The 23,644-nt window shown below is 49.6% G+C and overlaps 2 protein-coding genes across 7 annotated transcripts; both read right to left on the bottom strand.

The window, feature by feature from the left end:
- Window positions 1-980: 980 nt before the first annotated feature.
- Window positions 981-10,769, bottom strand: RAPSN (receptor associated protein of the synapse). 6 transcript variants are annotated; one of them, XM_053560795.1, is made up of 8 exons: window positions 9,572-10,764; window positions 8,591-8,929; window positions 4,838-4,996; window positions 4,187-4,285; window positions 3,985-4,107; window positions 3,491-3,568; window positions 1,745-1,944; window positions 981-1,247 (listed from the first exon to the last, which is right to left on the bottom strand). In XM_053560795.1, exons 1-8 carry the CDS (start codon window positions 9,761-9,763, stop codon window positions 1,175-1,177), a joined length of 1,263 nt encoding a protein of 420 aa, XP_053416770.1. In that variant the 5' UTR covers window positions 9,764-10,764; the 3' UTR covers window positions 981-1,174. The 6 variants fall into 6 exon arrangements, with proteins under 6 accessions (XP_053416770.1, XP_053416771.1, XP_053416774.1 ...); XM_053560796.1 differs by having other exon boundaries at window positions 3,491-3,544; window positions 9,572-10,760; XM_053560799.1 differs by lacking the exon at window positions 4,838-4,996 and having other exon boundaries at window positions 9,572-10,766.
- Window positions 10,770-21,341: 10,572 nt separating this feature from the next.
- LOC128564868 (proline-rich protein 13-like) lies at window positions 21,342-22,332 on the bottom strand. Its single transcript, XM_053560805.1, has 2 exons — window positions 22,164-22,332; window positions 21,342-22,075 (listed from the first exon to the last, which is right to left on the bottom strand). Exons 1-2 carry the CDS (start codon window positions 22,315-22,317, stop codon window positions 21,627-21,629), a joined length of 603 nt encoding a protein of 200 aa, XP_053416780.1. The 5' UTR covers window positions 22,318-22,332; the 3' UTR covers window positions 21,342-21,626.
- Between the last annotated feature and the right edge of the window lie 1,312 nt (window positions 22,333-23,644).

Raw genomic sequence — 23,644 nt, 5'->3', positions numbered from 1 at the left:
CATCTATGAGCCAGAACACAAGCCCTTATCAGACAGCAAATCTATTGGCTTCTCCATCTTGGACTTTCCAGCCTCTAGAACTGTGAAGAACAAATGCCTGTTGTTTATAAATTACCCAGTCTGTGGTGTTTTTTTTTTTTTTTTTTTTTTTGTAGTGATGGAGTCTCACTGTACTGCCCTCGGGTAGAGTGCCATGAGATCACATGACTCACAGCAACCTCTAACTCTTGGGCTTACTCTATTCTCTTGTCTCGGCCTCCCAAGCAGCTGGGACTACAGGCGCCCGCCACAACGCCGGGCTATTTTTTGTTGCAGTTTGGCCGGGGCTGGGTTTGAACCCGCCACCCTTGGCATATGGGGCTGGCGCCCTACTCACTGAGCCACAGGTGCCGCCCCTGTTTTGTTACACATGTAGCAAGTCTAAATGGAGTTGTCTAGGTCTGCAAACATGAATTTGGGGGGATACAGTCGGTCTCTAAAAGCCTTCTTTTTTTTTTGTAGAGACAGAGTCTCACCTTATTGCCCTTGGTAGAGTGCTGTGCTGTCACAGCTCACAGCAACTTCCAGCTCCTGGGCTTAAGGTGATTCTCTTGCCTCAGCCTCCCCAGTAGCTGGGACCACAGATGCTCGCCACAACACCCAGCTATTTTTTGTTGCAATTTGGCTGGGGAACCCCGCCCCCTCGGTATATGGGGTCGGCGCCCTACTCACTGAGCCACAGACGCCACCCACTAAAAGCCTTCTAACAAGACTTTCCACACGTTGCTTGTTATGCTTATTATGTACCATATCCCCCTGCTAATCCCTCAGTGTCAGCTTCTCACAGCAGGGATCTCATCTCTGGGTGGTCATTGTGGCATATCAAGTGCTTGGAGGGGTGAATGCAGGGGGAGTGCTTGCGTCTGAGGGAGCTCCGGTGGGAGCCTCACTCTCACCCTCCCCCGGCTTCTCAGACCTCAGGCAGGGAAGAATCACAGGGACCAGGTACAAACAGTTTATTTTTCTATAAAGAGCAAAGTACAAAGGGGCTGGAGGGCAGCAGGGCCCCATGGAGCAGCAGTGGGCAGGCTCAGGTGCTGGCTGCTGCCCCAGGAGTGGACAGAGGCCTCCCGCATGTGATTGCCGTGGCACAGGAGGAGGAAGCGAGGTGGAAGCCCAAGACTGCTGCTGGGAGTCACACAAAGCCAGGTTTCATGGAAGAGCGGAGGCAGTTGGGGCAGCTCCGGGTCCCATTGTTCTGCAGGCACCTGGGGAGACAAAAGGCTCTGTCCACTCCCCTGAAGCCGTTCTTCCAGCTGGAACCCTGGCCCTGCTGTCTCTTCCTTCCCTGCCCTCTGCAGGGCCTGGGAAGTGTCCCTGGCCACTGTCCAGCCTTGGGGCCAGGGAAGGGCCCCCTGTTAGTTTCCCAGGCTGCTGCTGTACCTAGCTTGCTCCTTAGCCACTGTGGCCCAGGGGCCTCCAGCCCAGTCCAGATGGAGCTCAGCCTCTGGGGCAGGTGTGGCCCTGGTGTCAGATCTCATGACTTGGAGGGGCCTCTCTGACTTCTCTTTGGGGATTATGGTGATGATAATGGCCATCTCTAGATGGGCTGCTGGAAGGATTCGATGAGTCAATATTCAGGAATTCTTAGAATATGCCCAGTCACAGAAAGCTCGAGGTTAGGCTTTGCTGTCAGTATTATTGCAGCAACTAGCCACCTGGACCCCACAGTACCCGGAGAGACCGTGCCCACCCCTGCCCACACCTGAGGTGGAAGATGTGGGAGCAGGGCAAGGCCTGCAGCCGGCTGTTCCTCTCGCCTATGGACTCCCCACACAAGCCGCAGTAGAGCTCCGTCTCCTCCACACACTCGTGGAACCGCACAACGTGCGCCCGCAGCTCCCGCTGCAGCCCCGTGCTGCGGTAGATGCCTTCGCTCAGACAGTGCAGCTTGAGCTGGCTCAGCTGGTGAACGGGAGGGTGGCGGTGGGAGAGGACATCAAAAGTCAGTTCAAACAGGGTCCTGTCCCAGCCACTTCCTTGTCTTTCTAATGAACTTAAGAAAAATGCCCTGCCCTCTCTTGGCCTCATTTTCCCTTCGTGGGGAAAGAGGGAGTTGGGTGAGTTCAGAGGTCTTCACCCCCATAACCACCTGGGGATTCCATGATTTTATTGCCCAAACTGGCTGCATTGTCTCCATAGTAATTCATTTCCTTTCCCGTTCTTTTTTCTTTTCTTTTTTTTTGAGACAGAGTCTCACTCTGTTGCTCAGGCTAGAGTGCCCTGGTATCATCATCAAGCTCACAGCAACCTCAAACTCCTGGGCTCAGATGATCCTCCTGCCTCAGCCTCCAGAGTAGCTGAGATTATAGGAACCAACCACATAGCTATTTTTTTTTCTATTTTTAGTAGACATTAGGCTAATTTTTTTCTATTTTTTTGTAGAGACAAGTTCTCATCCTTGCTCAGGGCTCAGGCTGGTCTCAAACTCCTGAGCTCACGGGGCTCTCCTATCTTGGCCTCCCAGAGGCCTAGGATTACAGGCCTAAGCCACTGTGACCGTTCACCTTTCTTGTTTTGATCAATGAAATACACACGCAACTGCTTGTCAGCATTTCTGATCAGCCTGAAACCTGAGCAAACCTGAGTGGAGTGGCTACAATCCAGTCCAAAGCAAATATATTTGGCATTTTGGTTACTTTCTGATCCCAGAGAAGTGCACATCTTCTAGAAGATATTGGGAAATGGCTGAGCCTGTCTTCAACATTTTAAGGTTTGGATACAGTTATTAAATATAGAGAGGCCACATTACTATGGAAGGAAAAGACTTTGGAGTCAAGATAGAACAGTTTGTAGGTGTGGAACCTTGAGCACCTCTCTGAGTCTCACTTTTCCCATCTATAAAATGGGGCTTTTTCTTTTTTTGAGACAGAGTCTCATTATGTTGCCCTCAGTAGAGTGCTGTGAGATCACAGCTCACAGCAACCTCAAACTCTTGGGCTCAAGTGATTCTCTTGCCTCAGCCTCCCAAGTAGCTAGGACTACTGGTGCCTGTCATACACCTGGCTATTTTTTGTTGCAGTTGTCATTGTTGGTTAGCTAGCCTGGGCCGGGTTCAAACCCGCCAACTTCAGTATATGTGGCTGGTGCCATAATCAGTGTGCTACAGGCTCCAAGCCAAAATGGGGCTCATTCTACCCACTTTGAGGGAAGGTGGTGAGGATTAGAACTGGTACCTTTAAGGAGCCTGTGTATGCCCAGTGCATGAGGCAGGCCACTGCGAGGAGTTTCTAATGAACATCAAGAACCCTTCAAGGAATTCTGCTATCCTCTGAGCTATGAAATTCCTACCCTGCCCTCAGAAGCGCTTTTTAGGTGAACCAAGGATGGCTCCTGAAAGCTCCCAGAAGATCAAGAAGGGTTTAGGGTTTGAACAGGCTTGAGGGGCCTTACCCCAGCCCCAGTCCCCCCTGGTGCTCTTGACCCAGGAGACAGAAGAAGCAGGTCTGACCTTATTTCCCACCTCCTCGGCCAGGTCCTGGGCTCTCTTGATGGCATCCAGTGCCTGGAAGGTGAGCACAGGCCAGGGCTGTGGGCAGATGTGTCTGACAGAGGCCTTGGCTGGTAGAAAAGGACAGGGTAGGGAAGGTGGGGCTGGGGAGGGGACATGGGCCAGAGCAGCTGCCCTGTGTATGAAGGTGGCAGGAAGAGACACAGCTGTGTGGGAAGGTAAACTCCTGCTTCAGTTTGCTCAGTGTCCTGGGTTTGAACCCCAGCTCAGGCCTTTTACTAGCTGCCGGTCTCTTGGCAAGTCATGGGCCTTCTCCAAGCCTGGAAAATGGCCAGGAATGTCCTGCCCTCACAGGACCAGGATGAAGTTGAAGTCACACAAAGTGGCTGAGAGGGCCCCCAGCCCATCACCAGACCCACAAAATGTCAGCTGACCTACTGGCCCCAAGTGAAAGCACAGGAGAGCTGGGGCTGAAACTAAGGGCCCAACCTCACCTTGTCCAGTGCCTTCCTGGCCACCCAGCACTTGGCCACACCCAGCAGCACCTGCACCTGCCCCAGGCGGTTTCCAATCTCAGTCATAATGCTCATGGCAGAGTCATACCTGGGGAAGGCCATCTGAAAAGCCAGAAGAAGTATCAATCAGTCTGGGCCAGGCCTGCACCCCAGCCCCATCCCTGCATCTCTGTGACCTCACCTCCAGGTCCCCACGGCTCCGGTGGATGTCAGCGAAGCAGAGCAGGCACAGTGCTTGCAGTGGCCGGTCCCCATGTTGCAGTGCAATCTTCATGGACTCCTGCAAGAGAGGCCAGTCACTTGGGGCTGCCCATCTGTCCCCACCACTGGGGCACCCTCCACCCAGTGGGCCCCTCTGAAGGCATAGTCCAGGGAAACCAACATTCTCAGAGCCCAATAATTCCATCATAGGGCTGAGGTCTCACACACGGAACTACTGTGGTCATAGCACCTGGTGAAGTGGCTATTGTCATTTGACAGGTGGAAATGAGGCTCAGAGAGAAGTGACTTGAATGAGGTCACCCAGGAAGTGGCAAAGCTGGGACATGAACCCAGGTCAGTGGAACTCCAGAGACTGGCTCTCTGCCTTCTCTATCTTCACAGGGCCGCACAGAGAGTGCAAGGGACAGAGAGAGGACCTGTCCCTTGAAGATGGACTAGAAGAGAATGGGACTTGGTATGGGGCTGAGGGGGACAAACATATCCTTCAAGGGTTTAGCTGTAGAGAGGCTGGGCCAGGAGTGAGCCTCGGGCACCTCAGAGGGCCGGAAGGAGGTGGCCCTGGTCTCCTGGGGCCCACCCCCTCCACCTGCCACCTTCCCCTCTTCCCCACCTCACAACACTCCATGGCACTGCCCAAGTGGCCCAGCAGGCGATAGGCCACCGCCATGTGGTACTGGCTCATGGCCCGGTACTTGAGGCTCCAGCCCTTGCCGTAGTCATTGACGAGCTCTGCGGCCTTGCAGGGGAAGAACAGGGCTTTCTCATAGTCCTGCAGGGGACAGGGGAAGCGGGGACATACTCAGTAACAGGAGCTGCCCTAAGCCAGGGTTTCTCTGGCATCTAGGGAGAGTTAGCCAGGTAGAGAGAAGAGCCAGAGCTCAGGCATGGGTTCCCCAAGCACAGGGATTTTCATCGGGTTTGCCGATGCATCCCAAGAGGCTATGTGGTTCTTGGCACTTGGCAGATGAACAATAAATATTTGGTGAATGAATGTATGAAAAAGCAAAAAAATAAAGTTGGTTTCACTTCTCACCCAGTCCCAAATGGCCTCCTCAGCTTCAGAGACCCACAGGAAGGGGGACACTAGATCCCTACCCCAGAGTGTGCCTGCTGGCACCCCACAGCAGCTGCTCACTGAGGGCTCAATGACAGGCTGCCAAGACAGTAGACTCAAGAACACCAAGATGGACGTAGGCAGGCAATGAAATCATTCCTACTTTTTCCTCAAACCTCCACATGCCATTGCTACCTGCCCATGGTCAGCTGATGCCCTCCCCTTAGTTGCTATTAGGGAGATAGAAGAAAGCCAGAGAGGAGCTCCCTTCTCCCCCTCCTCCACCAGATGCCACCTCGCCACCTCTGCTCCCACTCTCTTGGCTTCCCTTCATATCACTGTGGAGGACAGATGGCCTATTCTTGAACTCTCTTTTTTTTTTTTGTGGTTTTTTTTTGTGGGACTACAGGCGCCCGCCACAACGCCCAGCTATTTTTTGGTTGCAGTTTGGCCGGGGCCGGCTTTGAACCCGCCACCCTCGGTATATGGGGCCAGCACCCTGCTCACTGAGCCACAGGCGCCACCCTATTTTTTTTTTTTGCAGTTGTCATTGTTGTTTTAGCCTGGTTCAAACCTGCCAGCCCCGGTGTATATGGCTGGTGTCCTACCTACTGAGCTACGGGTGCCACCCCAGAATACTAGGATTACAGGCGTGAGCCACTGCACTTGGACTTGAAAATGTGTAATTTATTTATTTATTTAGACAGAGTCTCACTTTGTTGCCCTGGTAGAGTGCTGTGGTGTCATAGCTCATACCAACCTCCAACTCTTGGGCTCAAGAGATCCTCTTGCCTCAGTTCTTCTATTTTTAGTAGAGACGAGGTGGGGGGGGGCCGGGGTGAGTCTCAATTTTACTCAGGCTGCTCTCAAAATTGTGAGCTCAAGCTAACCACCGCACTCGGCCTCCCAGAGTGCTAGGATTACAGCACTGTACCTGGCCAAAATTGCGCTTTTTAAAAAAAGTTTACAGATGTGTACAAAACTACTTCAGGGTAAAATATCTTAATGTCTCTAATTTTCTATTATAATACTTCAGGTAAATATGTACATCAAAGATGGCAAGAATATTAATACTTGTTAAATCTAAGTGGTGAGTGTATGGTGATTCGTTAAACTATTCTTTTTTTTTTTGTGGTTTTTGGCTGGGGCTGGGTTTGAACCCGCCACCTCCGGCATATGGGACCAGCACCCTACTCCTTTAGCCACAGGCACCACCCTCTTTTTTTTTTTTTTTTTAGAGATGGAGTCTCACTTTATCGCCCTCCGTAGAGTGCCATGGCGATGGTGTCACAGTTCACAGCAACCTCAAACTCTTGGGCTTAAGTGATTCTCTTGCCCCAACCTCTTGAGTAGCTGGGACTACAGACACCCACAATAATACCCAGCTATTTTTTGGTTGTAGTTGTCATTGTTGTTTAGCTGGCCTGGGCCGGGTTGGAACCCGCCAGCTCGTGTATGTGGCTGACGCCCTAGCTGCTGAGCTACAAGCGCTGAGCTGCTCTGCTTTCTTGTATGGATGATTTTCTTAAAAATAAATGGTTTTAAATAGTTGTGGTGGGCGCTTGCAGTCCCAGCTGCTGGGGAGGCTGGGGCAAGAGAATCGCCTAAGCCCAGGAGTTGGAGGTTACTGTGAGCTATGACGCTACAGCACTCTACTGAGGGCAATAAAGTAAGACTCTGTCTCTACAAAAAAAAACACACACACACACACACAAAAAACAATAAATGGTTTTAACGAAACTCCCATGCCTCCTCAGTCTTATCTCATCTTATGAATGGGTCCTTTTACATCTAGATCCTGGAAAGAAAATCCTGGCTATCATCCTGATAATGCTCATTCCCTCCTATCCCAGCTCTGATCCATTAGCATTAATATACTTATTTATTAAGAGGAAGTTTGTTTTTTTTTTTTGAGACAGAGCTTCAAGCTGTCGCCCTGGGTAGAGTGCTGTGGCATCACAGCTCACAGCAACCTCCAACTTCTGGGCTCAAGCAATTCTCCTGCCTCTGCCTCCCTAATAGCTGGGACTACCCACCACAACGTCCGGCTATTTTTTGGTTGCAGCCGTCATTGTTGTTTGGCAGGCCTGGGCTGAATTCGAACCTGCCAGCTCAGGTGTATGTGGCTGGCGCCTTAGCCGCTTGAGCCACAGGTTCCGAGCCAACAGGAAGATTTATTAAGCATCTACGCTGTGCAGGCATTGAAATCCTCCATGGGCCAAGCATAGTCCAGATGCTTAAGGAAAAGGGAACATGATCAGAAGCCTGCAGACTCTGACGCTGTCAGCTCCTTCACAGTCTGTCTCCCCTCCCGTCTACCTCCTGGGACACCTGAATCATGTCCCAGGGCCACCCTGGCCTCTTTCTGGGAACATTCCTGGTACACTCCCCAGGCTGGAGTTTTGCTTTAGTGTTTCCCTCTTTTTTGCCTAGAATCCTCTTTCGCCAGATTTTTGCCTGGCTCACTCTCTCTTCTCCTTCAAGTCATCAAACATCACCCCTGTTAGGACTTCCAACCCTTGGCGCTGCCTGCCCCAGCCCTGCTTCACTTTCTTCTAAGTAACTAACTTACTGTGTTGTCTTTCTCCCCCAACTAGAATGCAAGGTGTGTGAGGCCAGGGCTTTGTACTAGGCCAACAGCGCCTGGGTATAACAGATGCTTATTAAATACTTGATGACTGAATGCTTACAACCCTTCTGAGAGGTAAGCCTTAGTCTCTCTCATTTTGTAGATGTACCTCCCAAGGTTCAGAGAGCAGAGGTGACTTGCCCAAGATCATACAGCAAACACCTGGCTGTGCAGGCCCAGGGCCTGTCCTCACACAGGAACTTCCCATTCCCCCAAGAGGTCAGACAGATCAAGGTTTGCATACTGGCTCTGCCCTTCCTGGCCAAGTTGTTACCTTCTTGGATTAGTCTTCCCCCTTGCTGACCTCTCATCCTCTTTGTCCCTACCTAAAAGGAGAACTGGACTGGCTCGGCACCTGTAGCTCAACCAGCTAAGGCGCCAACCACATACATCAGAGCTGGCAGGTTCGAATCCAGCCTGGGCCTGCCCAACAACAATGACAACTACAACCCCAAAATAGCCGGGCATTGTGGCAGGTGCCTGCAGTCCCAGGTACTTGGGAGCCAAGGCAAGATAATCGCTTGAGCCCAGGAGTTGGAGGTTGCTGTGAGCTGTGATGCCACAGCTTGAGGCTCTGTTTCAAAAAAAAAAAAAAAAAAGGAGGACTGGACCAGGTAATGACCATGAGAAGGTCCCAGCGAACTGCAAAGCCCTGACCTCCCTCTGGGACCCAGGCTCACCTTGACCTGGGCGTAGAAGCTGCCCAGACTGCAGCAGACACGACACTCGAGCATGGCGTCATCATTGTTGTGGGCATACCGTAGGGCCTTCTCGAAGCTCTCCAGGGCCTTCTGGAAGACACTGAGGCCCAAGAAGGCATTGCCCATGCTCAGGCTGACCTGGCCTCCAAGCTGGGCACTTGCCCTGGTGCCAGGCAGGCCAAGGCAGGTCTTGCAGTAGGAGATGGTCTTGTGGAACTCGCATAGCTTCTCATTGCTGCGTGCCAGGTTCAGGTAGCTCTCCAGGAGGAAATCAGCATCCCCTAGCTCCCGGGCTGTGTCGATCTGTACCACTGCAAACTGCCCATCAAGGCAGTGGGCAGGTGGCCCTCAGCCTGGACTCTGAGCCTTGGGCCCCATCCCTGACTCCACAGGCTCAGACCTGTAGGCTCCATGCCCGCACCCCAGCCTCACACCCAAAGCAGCAGACCCCAAAGCCTTAGACCCAGCCCTTCCATCCAATGCTGCCCTCAGATACATCCTCTACATCCCAGCCATAGACTAGCTGCTTCAGCCTGAAGCCTCAACCCCCAAGCTTAGACTCACAGTCTTCACCCTTCCCCTCAAGCCTCAGATCTAGAGTCTACCACCCACACACCCTCAGCCTCAAACCTGGAGACCACACCCCACCAGGTTCAGATATAGAACCCCCAAAACGAAGGCTGAAACTTAGACTCTGAGGCCTGGGCTTGAGACCCTGAATTCTGGACTCTGAGAATCTCAGTCTCAGAGGCTCAGACACTGAAGTTTAAGGCCAGAGGCCTGAATCTTAAGCCTAGAGCCATCACCTAAGACCCTAGGCCTTGGATACAGTTTCAGAGCTGCAGCCCCAGGTGTCAGCTGTGGGATGCAGGGAATCAGAGGCGGCCCAGAGCAGGCTGGGGAGCCCAGGGGAATCCAGCCCCAGCCTGCACTCTAGCCGCTGGGGCTGGGTCCACCCACCTTCAGCATCTCCTTGTAGCGGCCCATCTCGGAGTGGGCCGTGACCAGGCAGCCCAGCACGCGAAAGCGCCCCACTAGGTCGGAGCTCTTCTCCAGCACCTTCATCCACACCTGCAGTGCCTTCTCTGTCTGGTTGGACTGGTACAGCTGGAGCCCCTTCTCAATCTGCTGCTTTGTCTGGTCCTGTCCCATCCCCCCAGAGCCTACTACCCGACTCGGGGAGACCCTGGTGGCTCCTTGCCTCTAGGCACTCATGGTGCGGGAACCACAGCACCAGCTGCCCACTGAGCCCCACGAGTGAAAGAGTCAGGTGGGAGCAAAGCAAGGCCTGGGTGGAGAGCGGGCGCCACGCCGGGAACAAAGCTAGTGTGGCCCTTGTGCACAGCTGTCCCTGCCAGTTGGGGCCACGTGGCTGATGAGGAATGTCAGCAGCAAGGTCACGAGGGCCTCTGCCCCACCCACACCGGGAGAGGGCTGCCCCAGGGACACCAGCACGCTGCCACCTGGGTACCCTCTTTGGCATCCCTTTGACGCCTGCCCCGACAGTCCTGGCAGGCTGCCCACCTCTCTCCCAACCCTGGGGGGCAGCCTTGCCAAAGAGCTGCCTCCAGCCAGGAAGAAGCTCAGCCCTCAGGCCAAGAGGGGCTGAGAGCTGGGGCGGAAGCAGTGATGAGATGGACACATGGGCATCACTGCTTCTCCTGCATCTAAACTCTCCCACCTCAACCCTCTCCTGGCTTTGTTCCTGTGATTCTCAGAGTACAACAGTCACTTACCCACACCATTCCTGGCACCTCATCCTAGAGGGGCTGGGGAAGGATTTCCAGCTCGTGCCACAGGCTTGGAGCCTGGCCTAGCTTCCTTTTAAGCCACAGGGTGACCCCTAGCCAAGTCATTTACCTCTCTAAGCCTATTTCCTCATCTGTAGAATGAGGATAATAATAGGATAATACACCTGAACTCACAGAGCTCTCAAGAGGGTCACACAAGGCACAGTGGAGCTGGTTAACAGTGTGGGGCCTGGAGCCAGGCTGGATCTATAGATGTGGGCAGTGTGACTCTGGGCAAGTTACCTGGCCCTGAAGAATGAAGAGAGTAATATTACTGGCTCACTGAATTTGTTTTGAGAACTAAACAACCTACTAGTTGAGTGGGACAGTGCCTGGCACATAGGAAACGCGTAGGTGTTGATAAGAGGTGATCCTGCTCCATGGCAAACTGCCCACCAGGATAGAGCCTGGCCTTTGAAGGTTTAAAAAGTGTCCCGACTCCAGGGTGGCGCCTGTGGCTCAGTGAGTAGGGCGCCGGCCCCATATACCGAGGGTGTCAGGTTCAAACCCAGCCCGGGCTGAACTGCAACCAAAAATAGCCGGGCGTTGTGGCGGGCGCCTGTAATCCCAGCTGCTCAGGAGGCTGAGGCAGGAGAATCACGGAAGCCCAAGAGCTAGAGGTTGTTATGAGGATGTCATGTTCCTGTGACATCATGGCACTCTACTGAAGGCGGTAAAGTGAGACTCTGTCTCTACAAAAAAAAAAAAAAAAAAGTGTCCCACCCTGATTTGAAAGGGTCCCTAATAAGGAGCTTTAATATTGTTGAGATGGGCAAAGTCTTACACAGTACTGGGGCTCTCAGGGATGAAGAGGCCTAGATGACAGGCTCCTGCCAACCCCACAGCTCCTCCAGCATCTCTCTCGCCTCTCTACCCCAGGGCAAAGTTCATCCTCTCAGAATGAATAATTGGGCGGTTTTTAGTATATTCACAAAATCTTGCAGGTTGGCACCTGTGGCTCAGTGAGTAGGGTGCCGGCCCCATATACTGAGGGTGGCGGGTTCAAACCCAGCCCCGGCCAAACTGCAATTAAAAAAAAAAAAAATAGCTGGGCGTTGTAGCGGGCATCTATGGTCCCAGCTACTTGAGAGGCTGAGGCAGGAGAATCGCCTAAGCCCGAGAGCTGGAGATTGCTGTGAGCTGTGATGCCACAGCACTCTACTGAGGGTAACAAAGTGAGACTCTCTCTAAAAAAATAAAAAAATAAAAAAAAATCATGCATTAATTGCCACTAATTTCAGAACATTTTCGTCTCCCCAAGGAGAAGTCCCATACCCACTAACTCCTTGTGGTATGTCTAAATAGTGTTGTGGCCCCCTCCCAATTTATATCTTAACGTTTTAGCTCCTAGGACAGTGATTTTCAACCGGCGTGCCCTGAAAGGATCTTAGTTGTGCCGTGACAATTTTAACCATCATTAATTAAATGATTTTCAAAAGAATTTCAAAACAGAGTAAATATATTTTTTTAAACTTTTTTTCAATCAACATAATTTAGTGTGCCGTGAGGTCAAAATGTTGAAAAACACTGCCCTCAGGTGTGACTGTATCTGGAGACAGGGGCTTTAAGAGCTAATCAAGGTTTATATGATGAGGTCATATGGGTGGGCCCTACTCCAGTAAGACTATAAGGAGACATTAGTTCCTCCGCTAATGTATGGCAAGGTGGGTGATAAAGCAATCCGTATCAACACAAAAAAGGCAGTATGGTAACTCCTTCACACTGATGCCTGACTTGAAGATTTTTTTCCTTCATTCTTTACCATCTCTATGCAAATTCTGTGTATGTGGTTTATTTATCTGTGGTTTCTCAGTTCCACACTTCTCTCTTTTTTTTTTTTTGAGACAGAGTTTCAAGTTGTCATCTGGGTAGAGTGCTGTGATGTCACAGCTCACAGCAACCTCATACTCTTGGGCTTAAGCCATTCTCTTGCCTCAGCCTCCCAAGTAGCTGGGACTACAGGCGCCCACCACAACACTTGGCTATTTTTCAGAGAGGCGGTCTTGCTCTGGCTCAGGTTGGTCTGGAACCTGTGAGCTCAGGCAATCCACCTGCCTCCGCCTCCCAAGTGCTAGGATTACAGACAGGCATGAGCCACCACACCCGGCTAAGAATCCTTAATGTCTGAAATGCCTAACCTTTTATCTGTTTTCCTGGTTGGACCCTAATAACCTGTGGTTATTCAACTTAGTAATTTAGTGGAAAATACTGATTTAGTAAAATGTCCTTCTTTTTTTCTTTTTTTTGTAGAGTGCCATGATGTCACAGGACTCACAGCAACCTCCAGCTCTTCAGCTTCCGCGATTCTCCTGCCTCAGCCTCCCGAGCAGCTGGGACTACAGGCGCCCACCACAACACCCGGCTATTTTTTGGTTGCAGTTCAGCTGGGGCTGGGTTTGAACCCGCCACCCTCGGTATATGGGGCCGGCGCCCTACCGACTGAGCCACAGGCGCCGCCCAGGGTTTACTCTTTCAAATGTCTTCAGAGATCCACCAGGAAGGTAAACATCTATAACATCTTTTTTTTCTTTTTTTGAGACAGTCTCAAGCTGTCACCCTCGATAAGAGTGCCACAGTGTCAACAGATCATAACAACTTCAAACTCTTGGGCTTAAGTGATTCTCTTGCCTCAGCCTCCCAAGTAGCTGGGACCACAGGTGCCCACCACAATGCTCAGCTATTTGTTTTTTGTTGTTGCAGTTGTCATTGTTGTTTAGTTGGCTCACCACTGAGCTACCGGTGCCGCCTAAACATCTATTTTGCATACATAATTATGTGTTGAAGATTGTAATGTAGGGCGGTGCCTGTGGCTCAGTAGGTAGGGCGACAGCCCCATACACCGAGGATGGTAGGCGCCTATAGTCCCAGCTACTCATGAGGCTGAGGCAAGAGAATTGCCTAAGCCCAGGAGTGGGAGGTTGCTGTGAGCTGGGTGATGCCACGGCACTCTACTTAGGGTGATAAAGTGAGACTCTGTCTATACAAAAAAAAAAAAAAAAATTGTAATGTACGTGGCAGAGAATGCATGCCAAAGGCATTCCAAATTGTTCTTCTGTTAAAAAAAAAAAAAAGGCCAAGTGGTGGCTCACACTTGTTAATCCTAGGCACTCTGGGAGGCTGAAGTGAGAGGATCCCTTGAGCTCTGGAGTTCCAGACAAGCCTTAGCAAAAGTGATATGCTGTCTCTACTAAAAATAGAAAAATGAGCCAAGCATTGTGGCCAGCGCCTGTAGTCCCAGCTATTCAGGAGGTTGAGTTAAGAAAATCTCTTGAGGGGTTCCTGTAGTTCAGCGGTTAGGGTGGTGGGAGCCACATGCTATGGGGCTGGTGTGTTTAAACCTGGCCCACACCTGCTAAACAAAAAACAAACAAAAATAGCCGGGTGTTGTGGTGGGCGCCTGCAGCCAGCTACTCAGGAGGCTGAGGCAAGAGAATCACCTAAGCCCAAGAGTTTGAGGTTGCTGTGAGCTGTAACGCCACCGCATTGTACAGAGGGTGTCAAAGTGAGATGCTGACTCAATTTAAAAAAAAGAAAAAAGAAAATCTCTTGAGTTCAAGAATTTGAGGTTGCTTTGAGCTATGATACTCAGGGCAACAGAGTGAGACTATCTCAAAAAAAAAAAAAAAAAAAGAGAGAGAGAGATTAGGACACAGACACACAGAGGAAAGGGCCACCTACAAGCCATGGAGAGAGGCCTCATAATAAAACCCACCCTGCCAATACCTTGATCTTAGACTCCTCGCCTCCAGAACAATGAGAATAAACTTCTGTTATCTAACCCACCCAGTGTCTTCTATTTCAGACACTTCACAGAAATGAAATCACACAATGTGTGGCTTTTTATGACTGGCTTCTCTCACCTACCGTAACATTTTCTTTTTTCTTTTTTTTTTTGCAGTTTTTGGCCAGGGCTGGGTTTGGACCCGCCACCTCCGGCATATGGGGCCGGTGCCTTACACCTTTGAGCCACAGGCGCTGCCCTCTTTATTTCTTGAGAGCTCTAGAGTGCAGTGCAATCATCACAGCTTAAAGAAACCTCTCACTACTGGGATCAAGCCATCCTCTTGCCTCGACCCCCTGAATAGCTGGGACTATAGGCATGTGCCACAATGCCCAGCTAATTTTTCTATTTTTAGTTGGGGCCTTGCTCTTGCTCAGGATGGTCTTAAAACCCCTGAGCTTGGGTGGTGCCTGTGGCTCAGTGGGCAGGGTGCCAGCCCCATATACCAAGGGTGGCAGGTTCAAACCTGGCCCTGGCCAAACTGCAATGGCGCCTGTGGTTCAAAGGAGTAGGGCACCACCCCATATGCTGGAGGTGCCAGGTTCAAACCCACCCCCGGCCAAAAACTGCAAAAAAAAAAAGCCAGGCGTTGTGGTGGGTGCCTGTAGTCCCAGCTACTTGGGAGGCTGAAGCAAGAGAATTGCCTAAGCCCAAGAGCTGGAGTTGCTGTGAGTTGTGATGCCATGGGACTCTACCCAGGGTGACAAAGTGAGACTGTCTCTAAAAAAAAAAAGAACAAAACCCTGAGCTCAAGGGATTCTCTTGCCTCCCAGAGTGTTAAGATTACAGGGTGAACGCTGTGCCTTGCCTAGCTTAAATGTTTTCAAGGTTCCAGTAGTTCGTCCCTTTTTATGGTTTATTATATTCTTTGCATGGATATATCACATTTTGTTTATCCTGAGCAGCTTAAGGATAGAGTATAGAGTCCAGCCAGGGTCCTCAAGAAAGAGAGGAGGCCAGTCCAGGGACTAAGGATAGGCTTTATTTTATTTTATTATTTTTAATTTTTTGAGACAGAGTTTCATTTTGTTGCTCTGGGACTACAGCTAGTTGGGAGGCTGAGTAGCCCCAATGCCTGGCTATTTTTTTAGAGATGGGGTCTCACTGTTGCTCAGGCAATCCACCTGCCTTGGCCTCCCACAGTACCGTGCCCAGACTGATAGGCTTTTTTTTTTTTTTTTCTGTAGAGACAGAGTTTCACTTTATGGCCCTCGGTAGAGTGCCATGGCATCACACAGCTCACAGCAACCTCCAACTCCTGGGCTTAAGCGATTCTCTTGCCTCAGCCTCCCAAGTAGCTGGGACTACAGGCGGATAGGCTTTATTTTAAAGGAGCAAAATGGAGTCTGACCAGAAGTCAGCCCTCCTTGTGCAGTTTCATGGGACTTTATTAGTGTAGTTGGAATGAGGGAGGGGGTCATGAGAGGTGAGGGAAGTCATCCACAGAAGGTGTTAATCTTGCACAAAGGCCTTATCTCTAGTGCTAGCCAGGACCAGGGTTAAGAGATTCTGATGCTTCTTAGGAATACCAGCCATGAAGCATTTCTGGAGGGTGGGGAGGGGTTGCTCTGACCTTGCCATTTGGTCTCTAACCTGCTTTCTATCACTAGCTGTCTTTCCAGGATGGCTATACCCATCAGGATTGTGAGGATTTACAGGAGTATGGGAAGGGGGTTGCTGTAATCGTGCAGTTTGGTTTCTGCCCTGCTTTCCTTCGCTAGCTGTACTTTTGTCAGGGTTCCGAGGTTTTCTTCCCCACAATCCATTCGATAAGCATTGTTTCACTTTGGGGTTATTACAATGAATAACGGATGCTATAAACATTCATGTTCAAGTTTTTGTGTGGACATGTTTTTATTGCTCTTGGGTATATACTCAGGAGTGGAAATGCTGGGTCATATGGTTAATTGTATGCTCAACTTTTGAGGAACTGTCACCCTTTCTGCCCCAGGCCTTGCACCTCATGGTTCCTTTACATCTCCATACCCCACTGACTGCCTTCTTTGAATCAGGTTATTATCCTCTCACAGAATCCACTTCAAATAGATATAAAACTTTTTTTTTTTTTTTTTGAGACAGAGTCTCAAGCTGTCTCCCTGGGTAGAGTGCTGTAGCATCATGGCTCACAGCAACTTCCAACTCCTGGGCTTAAGCAATTCTCCTGCCTCAGCCTCCCAAGTAGCTGGGACTACAAGCACCCGCCACAACGCCCAGCTATTTTTTGGTTGCAGCCATCATTGTTTGGCAGGCCCAGGCTGGATTCGAACCCGCCAGCTCAGGTGTATGTGGCGCACCTTAGCTGCTTGAGCCACAGGCACTGAGCCAAGACTTATCTCTTGTATTTTATTATGAACTTTTTTTTTTCCAGACAGAATCTCACTTTGTCTAGCCTTTGGTAGAGTGCCGTAGCATCATAGCTCACAGCAACCTCTAACTCTTGGGCTCAAGCAATTCTTTTTTTTTTTGGAGACAGAGTCTCACCATATCACCCTTGGTAGAGTGCCGTGAAGTCACAGCTCATAGCAACCTCCAACTCTTGGGCTCAAGCGATTCTCTTGCCTCAGCCTCCCAAGTAGCTGGGACTACAGGCACCTGCCACAACACCTGGCTGTTTTGTTGTTGCAGTTGTCATTGCTGTTTTAGCAGGCCCCAGCCAGGTTTGAACTGGCCGGCCCCAGTGTGTATGGCTGGTGCCCTACTCACTGAGCTACAGGCACGGCCTCAAGTGATTCTCTTGCCTCAGCCTCCCCAGTAGCTGGGACTACCGGTGCCTGCCACAACACTGGGCAATTTTTAGAGGTGGGGGGTCTCACTCTGGCTCAGGCTGGTCTCCAACCTGAGCTCAGGCGATCCACCAGCCTCAGCTTCCCGGAGTGCTGGGATTACAGGTGTGAGTCACCATGCCTAGCCATGAATGAACATTTTATATTGATTAGTAATGTTATTTGCTTACTGTCTTCTCTCTATCCAAATATGCAGGGAGGGACTTTTCTTTCATCACTGACACTATGTCCAGGGCAAGGCTGAGCACACAATGCTCCCTGAATAAATATGTAGAATGAAAGAAAGGAGAAAAAGAGAGGAAAGACAGTTTAATTCTGGGATTTCGAGCAATGCTGTAGGCTCAGCTGCTTATCTGTCATGGCCTGCGCTCCCACAAAAACCTATACAGTGAGCAGAACAGGTCCAAAGAGTGAAGATCTAGGAATTGAGAGGCGAACCAGCCAGCTCAGGGGGCTACATCCTAGGCCCATTGCCACAAGCCCAGCAGATGTAGAAATATTGAAGCAGTTCCTGGGACAAGTGGCTGGACAAGGCCATCGGGACTCCCCACAGGGAAAATACTCTTTGGCTTGGACCACAGTAAGCTGGGAAAGTCAGGGAGAAATGGCTGGGGTCTTTCTGGGCATGGTGGCTCATGGCTGTAATCCTAGCACTCTGGGAGGCCGAGGCGGGTGGATCACCTGAGTTCATGGGTTCAAGACCAGCCTGAGCCAGTGAGACTTTGTCTCTAAAAGTAGCCAGGGTGGCGCATATAGCTCAAGTGGCTAAGGCGCCAGCCCCATACACCAGAGCTGGCAGGTTCAAATCCAGCACAGGCCTGCCAAACAATGTCAACTACAACCAAAAAAAAGCCAGGTGTTGTGGCAGGTACCTGTAGTCCCAGCCACTTGGGAGGCTGAAGTGAAAAATTGCTTAAGCCCAAGAGTTTGAGGTTGCTGTGAGCTGTGACGCCACAGCTCTCTACCAAGGGTGACAAAGTTAAACTGTCTCAAAGAAAAAAAAAATGGCTGGGGTCTTCCTCTCCCCTCAGTGAGTCCTGGGTTGAAGATACCCTACAGATAGGAAGGAAGCTGGTCCATGTGGAAGATACTGAAGGGCCAGATTCAAGCCACTCACCATTCCAGACACAAGGTATGTGGAGTCTTTGGCAGGAGGCAAAGGAGGATGTGCAGCCATATCTATACCCGGAAGGAGTCTGAGACCACAGCCTTCCCATTACCCAGCGAACTCAAATGACCTCAAGACTTAAAAGCTTGTCAGGATCGAATTTTCTTCTAGCCCAGGTTCAGCTCTTTGATCCTCTTACTTCAGTGGTAGGAACATGTGTAAGCAGCAGAATACCTCATGTTTCCTCCAAACTTTCTTTTTTTTTTTTGTAGAGACAGAGTCTCACTGTACTGCCCTCCGGTAGAGAGCCGTGGCGTCACACGGCTCACAGCAACCTCTAACTCTTGGGCTTACACGATTCTCCTGCCTCAGCCTCCCGAGCAGCTGGGACTACAGGCGCCCGCCACAACGCCCGGCTATTTTTTTGTTGCAGTTTGGCCGGGGCTGGGTTTGAACCCGCCACCCTCGGCATATGGGGCCGGTGCCCTACTCACTGAGCCACAGGCGCCGCCCTCCTCCAAACTTTCTGAGTACATTTTTCAGAATTCGGCTATTGCACACAGGTCATACTCTTTTAGGGCGAGGGCTGTGGATTCTTGTCTTTGTATCACATGCAACTAACTGCACAGGCCCAGGCACAGTGAGAGCAGGCCAAAAGAGGGATCGTAACGGACATTTTCTGAGTTGAGTGCATTTTTTTCCAGTTTACAGATGAGGAAACTGAAGCATAGAGGCACAAGGTGATCTTCTCAAGATCACACTTTGGCTTTTTTTTGAGACATAAAAAAAAAACCTTAATCTCTTGCTTGAGCAAGAGTGAGACTCTGTCTCTTAGAAGAGTGAGAAAAAAAAAAAAGCCTGGTGATGAGCACTCATAGCTGTAGTCCCAGCTACTAGGGAGGCTGAGGCAAGAGGATCACTTGAGCCGGAGTTTTTTTTTTGTCACAACAGAGTGCTACCCTATGCCTTGAGCAGAGTGCAATGGTGTCATAGCTCACTGCAACTTCAGACTTGGGCTGTGGGCATCCTGCTACCTCAGCCTTGTTAGCTGTTGGGATTACAGGTGTTCGCCCTGGTGCCCAGCTGGGTTTTTCCATTTTTTTCATGAGTCGGGGTCTTGCTCTAGCTCAGACAAGCCTCAAACTCCTGAGCTCAAGCAATCGTCCCGCCTCAGCCTCCCACAGTGCTGGGATTGTAGGTGTGAGCCACTGCGGCCGGTAAGTCCAAGAGTTTGAGGTTGCTGTGAGCTATGATGCCATGGCACTCTACCCAGGGTGATAAAGTGAGACTCTCCCTCAAATAAATAAAATTTCATCCTCAAATTCCTGGGATCCTGAGTAGCTGGGACTATAGGGGTGTGCCACAACTCCTGGCTAGTTTTTTTTTTGGTTGTTGTTGCAGTTTGGCCGGGGCCAGGTTTGAACCCACCACCCTTGGCATATGGGGCCAGCACCTGCCTGACTCACTGAGCCACAGGCACCACCCTTTTTTTTTTTTTAAACAAACAGGATCTCGCTATGTCGCTCAGGCTAGTCTTGAACTCCTGGCCTGGTCTCTCAACCAGGACCACATTTCCATCTAGAGATAGCTGGGACCAGAAACCAAGCAGTGGGCAACTTTGGGAGTCCCATTTTTTTTTTTTCTCTTTTGCAGGTTAATGTGAGGGTACAAATAACCAAGTTACAATATTTGCATTTTTTAGGTAGAGTCCTTTTGTAGTTGTGTCCTGCACCCCAAAGGCGTGCCATATACCTTTAAATCATGCCCATTAAGTGGGAACACACCAATCCTCTCTCCTCCTCCCCAACTTTAAGTGAATTGAGTTTTTCTCTTATGTGGGCAAGTATTAATTCGATCTTTCTATTGGCTTCATATTAGTACTGAGTACACAAAATATTTGGTTTTCCATTCTTACAATACTCCACTAAGGAGAATGTGCTTTTAATGTTTTTTTTTTTTTTTTTTTAAGAGACAGAGTCTCACTTTATCGCTCTCGACAGAGTGCCCTGGTGTCACAGCCCACAGCAACCGCCAACTCCTGGGCTTAAGTGACTCTCCTGCCTTAGCCTCAGTCCCTAGTAGCTGGGACTACAAGCGCCAGCCACAACACCTAGCTATTTTTTGTTGTTGTTGTTGCAGTCTGGCCGGCCTGGGCCTGAACCGCCACCCGGTATATGGTGCCAGCGCCCTTCCCACTGAGCCACAGGCGCCGCCCATTTTAATTGTTTTTTTTTCGGTTTTAAGTTTTTCAAATTAATGAGGGTACGATTTTTAGGTTACATTGTTCTCCCTTCCAGGGTAAAGTTCCATTTGTAGAAGAGCCCCTCACACAGGAGGCATGTTATACACCCTTGCAATGTGCATATTAGGTGAGATCCTGCCTCCTGCCCTCCCTCCATCCTGCCAAAAGTCCTCCCCACTCCTCCTCCCACTGAACTAGACTGTATTAGTGTTTTATTGTTCTTATGAGCATGTAATTGTTTATATATTGATTTCATATTGGTATGGAGTACACTGGGTATTTATTTTTCCGTTCTTGCAATACTTTACTAAGAATGTATTTCAACTCCATCTAGGTAAATGTAAAAGATGTAAAGTCTCCCATCTTTTTAAATGGTTGAATAATATTCCATGATATACATATACCACAGTTTGTTGATCCATTCATGGGTTGATGGGCACTTAGGCTGCATCCACAACTTGGCAATTATGAACTGAGCTGCAATAGGTATTCTAGTACAAATGTCTTTGTAGTAAAAGGATTTTTGCATTTCTGGGTAGATACCTAGCAAGGAGAAAGCCTTTCAACTACATCCATGTTAATACAAAAGATGTCAAGTCTCCATCTTGTTTATGACTGAATAGTGTTCCATGGTATGCATACATACATATCAAAGTTTGTTAATCCATTTGGGTTGATGGGAGAGCCCCATTCTTTTTTTTTTTTTCCCCAGGAGAAATAGCTTTATTTGGACTGAGAGTTGGATAATGAAAGTAGGACATGAAATCTCATATAGAGCTAAGGAGTAGAGACTAGGTTCCAATATGACAGAGCTCATCAACCACATGGATCTACCTCCCAAGAACACTGCAGTTAATATAACTAATAAAAGTTCTGCTGGGAAGTATACTTCCCACTAATTGCCCAAGTGTGCCAAACATTACAAAAAAGGTAGTTTTTTCTTCATAGTTAAATTTCCACAACACCTCCCAACCACAAGTATTACAAAAGTAAAAAAAAAAAAATCACATTTTATAGATCTTAAACTTATCTTCAGCATTTAGCTCAAAGGTCTCACCATCTTCAAGAAATAGTTCCCCTGCTAAACTCATCAGCTATAAGATCTATTCAAGCAGCAAGAAGAGACAGCCTTTGCTAGCCCGTAACAATCTTTTTCCCATTTTCCCTAGCCAGTCAGGGCTGAACAGCAGAGTGAGGCTCAGACGGGGGTAGGAGGTGCAAGGGGTAATTTCCACCAGTACAACATGATATCTGAAGCTTGATGGGAGAGCAGAACTGGTGAGACTTGAGGGAAGGGTCCAGGCCCTGTATTCAGTCAGAGTCACTGCTGGAAGAGGAGGAAGAGGAGGAGGAATGCTTGCCATGCTTGTGGTGTTTGTGCATCTTTTTATGAGCTTTCTTCATTTTCCTCCTCATCTTCTTGTCATTCATCATTCCTGGTCCTGACATGCCAGGAGCCAAGGGATTCACAGGAGGCATGCCAGGAGCAGGTGGTGGGTATGGAGGAGGGTAGGGACTTGGGGGTTGGCATCCTGGATACCCTGGCTGTGGCACAGGATGAGGAGGCCCAGCTGGAGGGAAAGCTGGATTTCCCTGGGGAACTCCTGGGGGAGCGGGAATGGGGCCAGGAGGACAGACTGGATTGACAGGTGGTAGATGGGCAGGATTGCAACCTCCAGGGTACCTGATGTTAGGGGGATATGGATTTGGCCCTGGTTGCCCAGCATTGGGATTCCACATGTTCAGGTGTTTCCCCCAGCCTCAGGCCAAGAGGACACGCCTCGAGGCGAAGTGAGAGGAAGGCTGCTCAAGAAACATCCGTAAAAGTCTAAATATGCAGATGCACACCTCTTCCTCCAAAAGACAAGCAAACGGAGATGCTAGCTCTCAGCTGTGAAGGGACCTCAGCCCAGTAACCGGCAAAGAAGGAAACTGACGAGTCCTGATGCTCTGTCACCTTTCCACTACCGACTGAACTTGATTCCTCCTTCGAGAGCCCCATTCTTAACCATCATACTGTCCCAGAGAGGAGAGGAAGAGAGTTGGAGAAAGTGGAGAATTAAACACTAGTTTTCAGGAATTCATAGTGACCTTTACCTGACCCACAGAAATGTCACTGTGACTATTACCCAAAACTGTGTCCTGGAAAGGCAGAAGAAATGTACTGAGGACAGGGTAAACAGAATTAAGACCTGCTTACAAATGACCATTAAACAAAAGGCCCCTGGGAAGAGACAAATTGAACATGGTTCTTTCTACCACCACTTCACTTGGTGGTAGTACGTTCAGGGACCGTGGGCTCTTACCCAGTGGCTGCTATCAAGTGCCAGCTACACACCCTACATTAGAACCTTGCTTCATAATTGGAAGTAGAAAATTGTTTTTTTTTTATTGCCATGACAGGGTTTGAACCCGCCACCTCTGGCATATGGGGCTGGAGCCCTACTTCTTTGAGCCACAGGTGCAGCCCGAAAATTAAGTTTTGGCCTGAAGCAAGAGTCACAGTCTGGAATGAGAGGGCTGAACATATCTGAGGTGATTGGCAACATGTCATCTGGGAGATTTCAGATAAAAAATTTACATTTCTTGGCTGGCCACCCAAAGGTCAGTGGTTAGGGCACTGGCCACATACACCAGGGCTGGCGGGTTTGAACCTGGCCCAGGCCTGCTAAACAACAATGATAACTACAACTAAAATATAGCCAGGTGTTGTGGTGGGCACCTGTAGTCCCAGCTACTTTGGAGGCTGAGGCAGGAGAATCACTTAAGCCCAAGAGTTTGAGGTTGCTGTGAGCTGTGACACCATGGTACTCTACCGAGGGTGACATAGTGAGACTCTGTCTCAAAAAAGAAAAAATATTTACATTTCTTGTTTCTCTTCAAGACTAGAATCTCATACAAGCCCAGACTTGTGACTTCACCTGTCAACCAATCAAAGAGTTAGTAGTTGGCCCTAAGAGACCAGGAATGTCTTTCTCTACATCCTCCACTCCCATTTCCAGCCTTGACAATGAAGCCAAGTGTCACTTGTCATCTTACACTGACCTCCTTTTGCACATCACACCTGCAGCTCCTGCTGCAGAAGCATGATGAGTGTAATTGGAGGGGACAGTCCACCATGATTAGTGGACTCCTTGGGAAGAGTGCCTTTCTCTCTCAAAAAAATTAGTTTTCTCGCTTATAAAAATGGGGATATTACCTCTCTGGCATATTATCTGTGAAAACCAAACTTGATAATAATATGTAAAATAACTTGCTTTGAAAACAAGATATTGGGGGTGGAGCCTGTGGCTCAGTGGGTGGGGCGCTGGCCCCATATACAAAAGTGA

This window comes from Nycticebus coucang, chromosome 14 (genome assembly GCF_027406575.1).
Source record: "Nycticebus coucang isolate mNycCou1 chromosome 14, mNycCou1.pri, whole genome shotgun sequence".
Lineage (NCBI taxonomy): Eukaryota > Metazoa > Chordata > Mammalia > Primates > Lorisidae > Nycticebus > Nycticebus coucang.
This window is presented reverse-complemented; position numbering and strand designations above follow the sequence as displayed.

What these genes read in the sequence shown, in the direction of transcription:
- LOC128564868 (XM_053560805.1), bottom strand. Translation starts at nt 22,317, where the DNA reads ATGGGGCTCTCGAAGGAGGAATCAAGTTCAGTCGGTAGTGGAAAGGTG. An exon ending in CTTGTCTTTTGGAGGAAGAG is followed by an intron (nt 22,076 to 22,163) that starts GTGTGCATCTGC and finishes TCTTGGCCTGAG; the next exon opens with GCTGGGGGAAACACCTGAAC.
- RAPSN (XM_053560795.1), bottom strand. Translation starts at nt 9,763, where the DNA reads ATGGGACAGGACCAGACAAAGCAGCAGATTGAGAAGGGGCTCCAGCTG. An exon ending in GCTACAAGGAGATGCTGAAG is followed by an intron (nt 8,930 to 9,571) that starts GTGGGTGGACCC and finishes CTTGATGGGCAG; the next exon opens with TTTGCAGTGGTACAGATCGA. An exon ending in GTGCCATGGAGTGTTGTGAG is followed by an intron (nt 4,286 to 4,837) that starts GTGGGGAAGAGG and finishes CCTCTCTTGCAG; the next exon opens with GAGTCCATGAAGATTGCACT.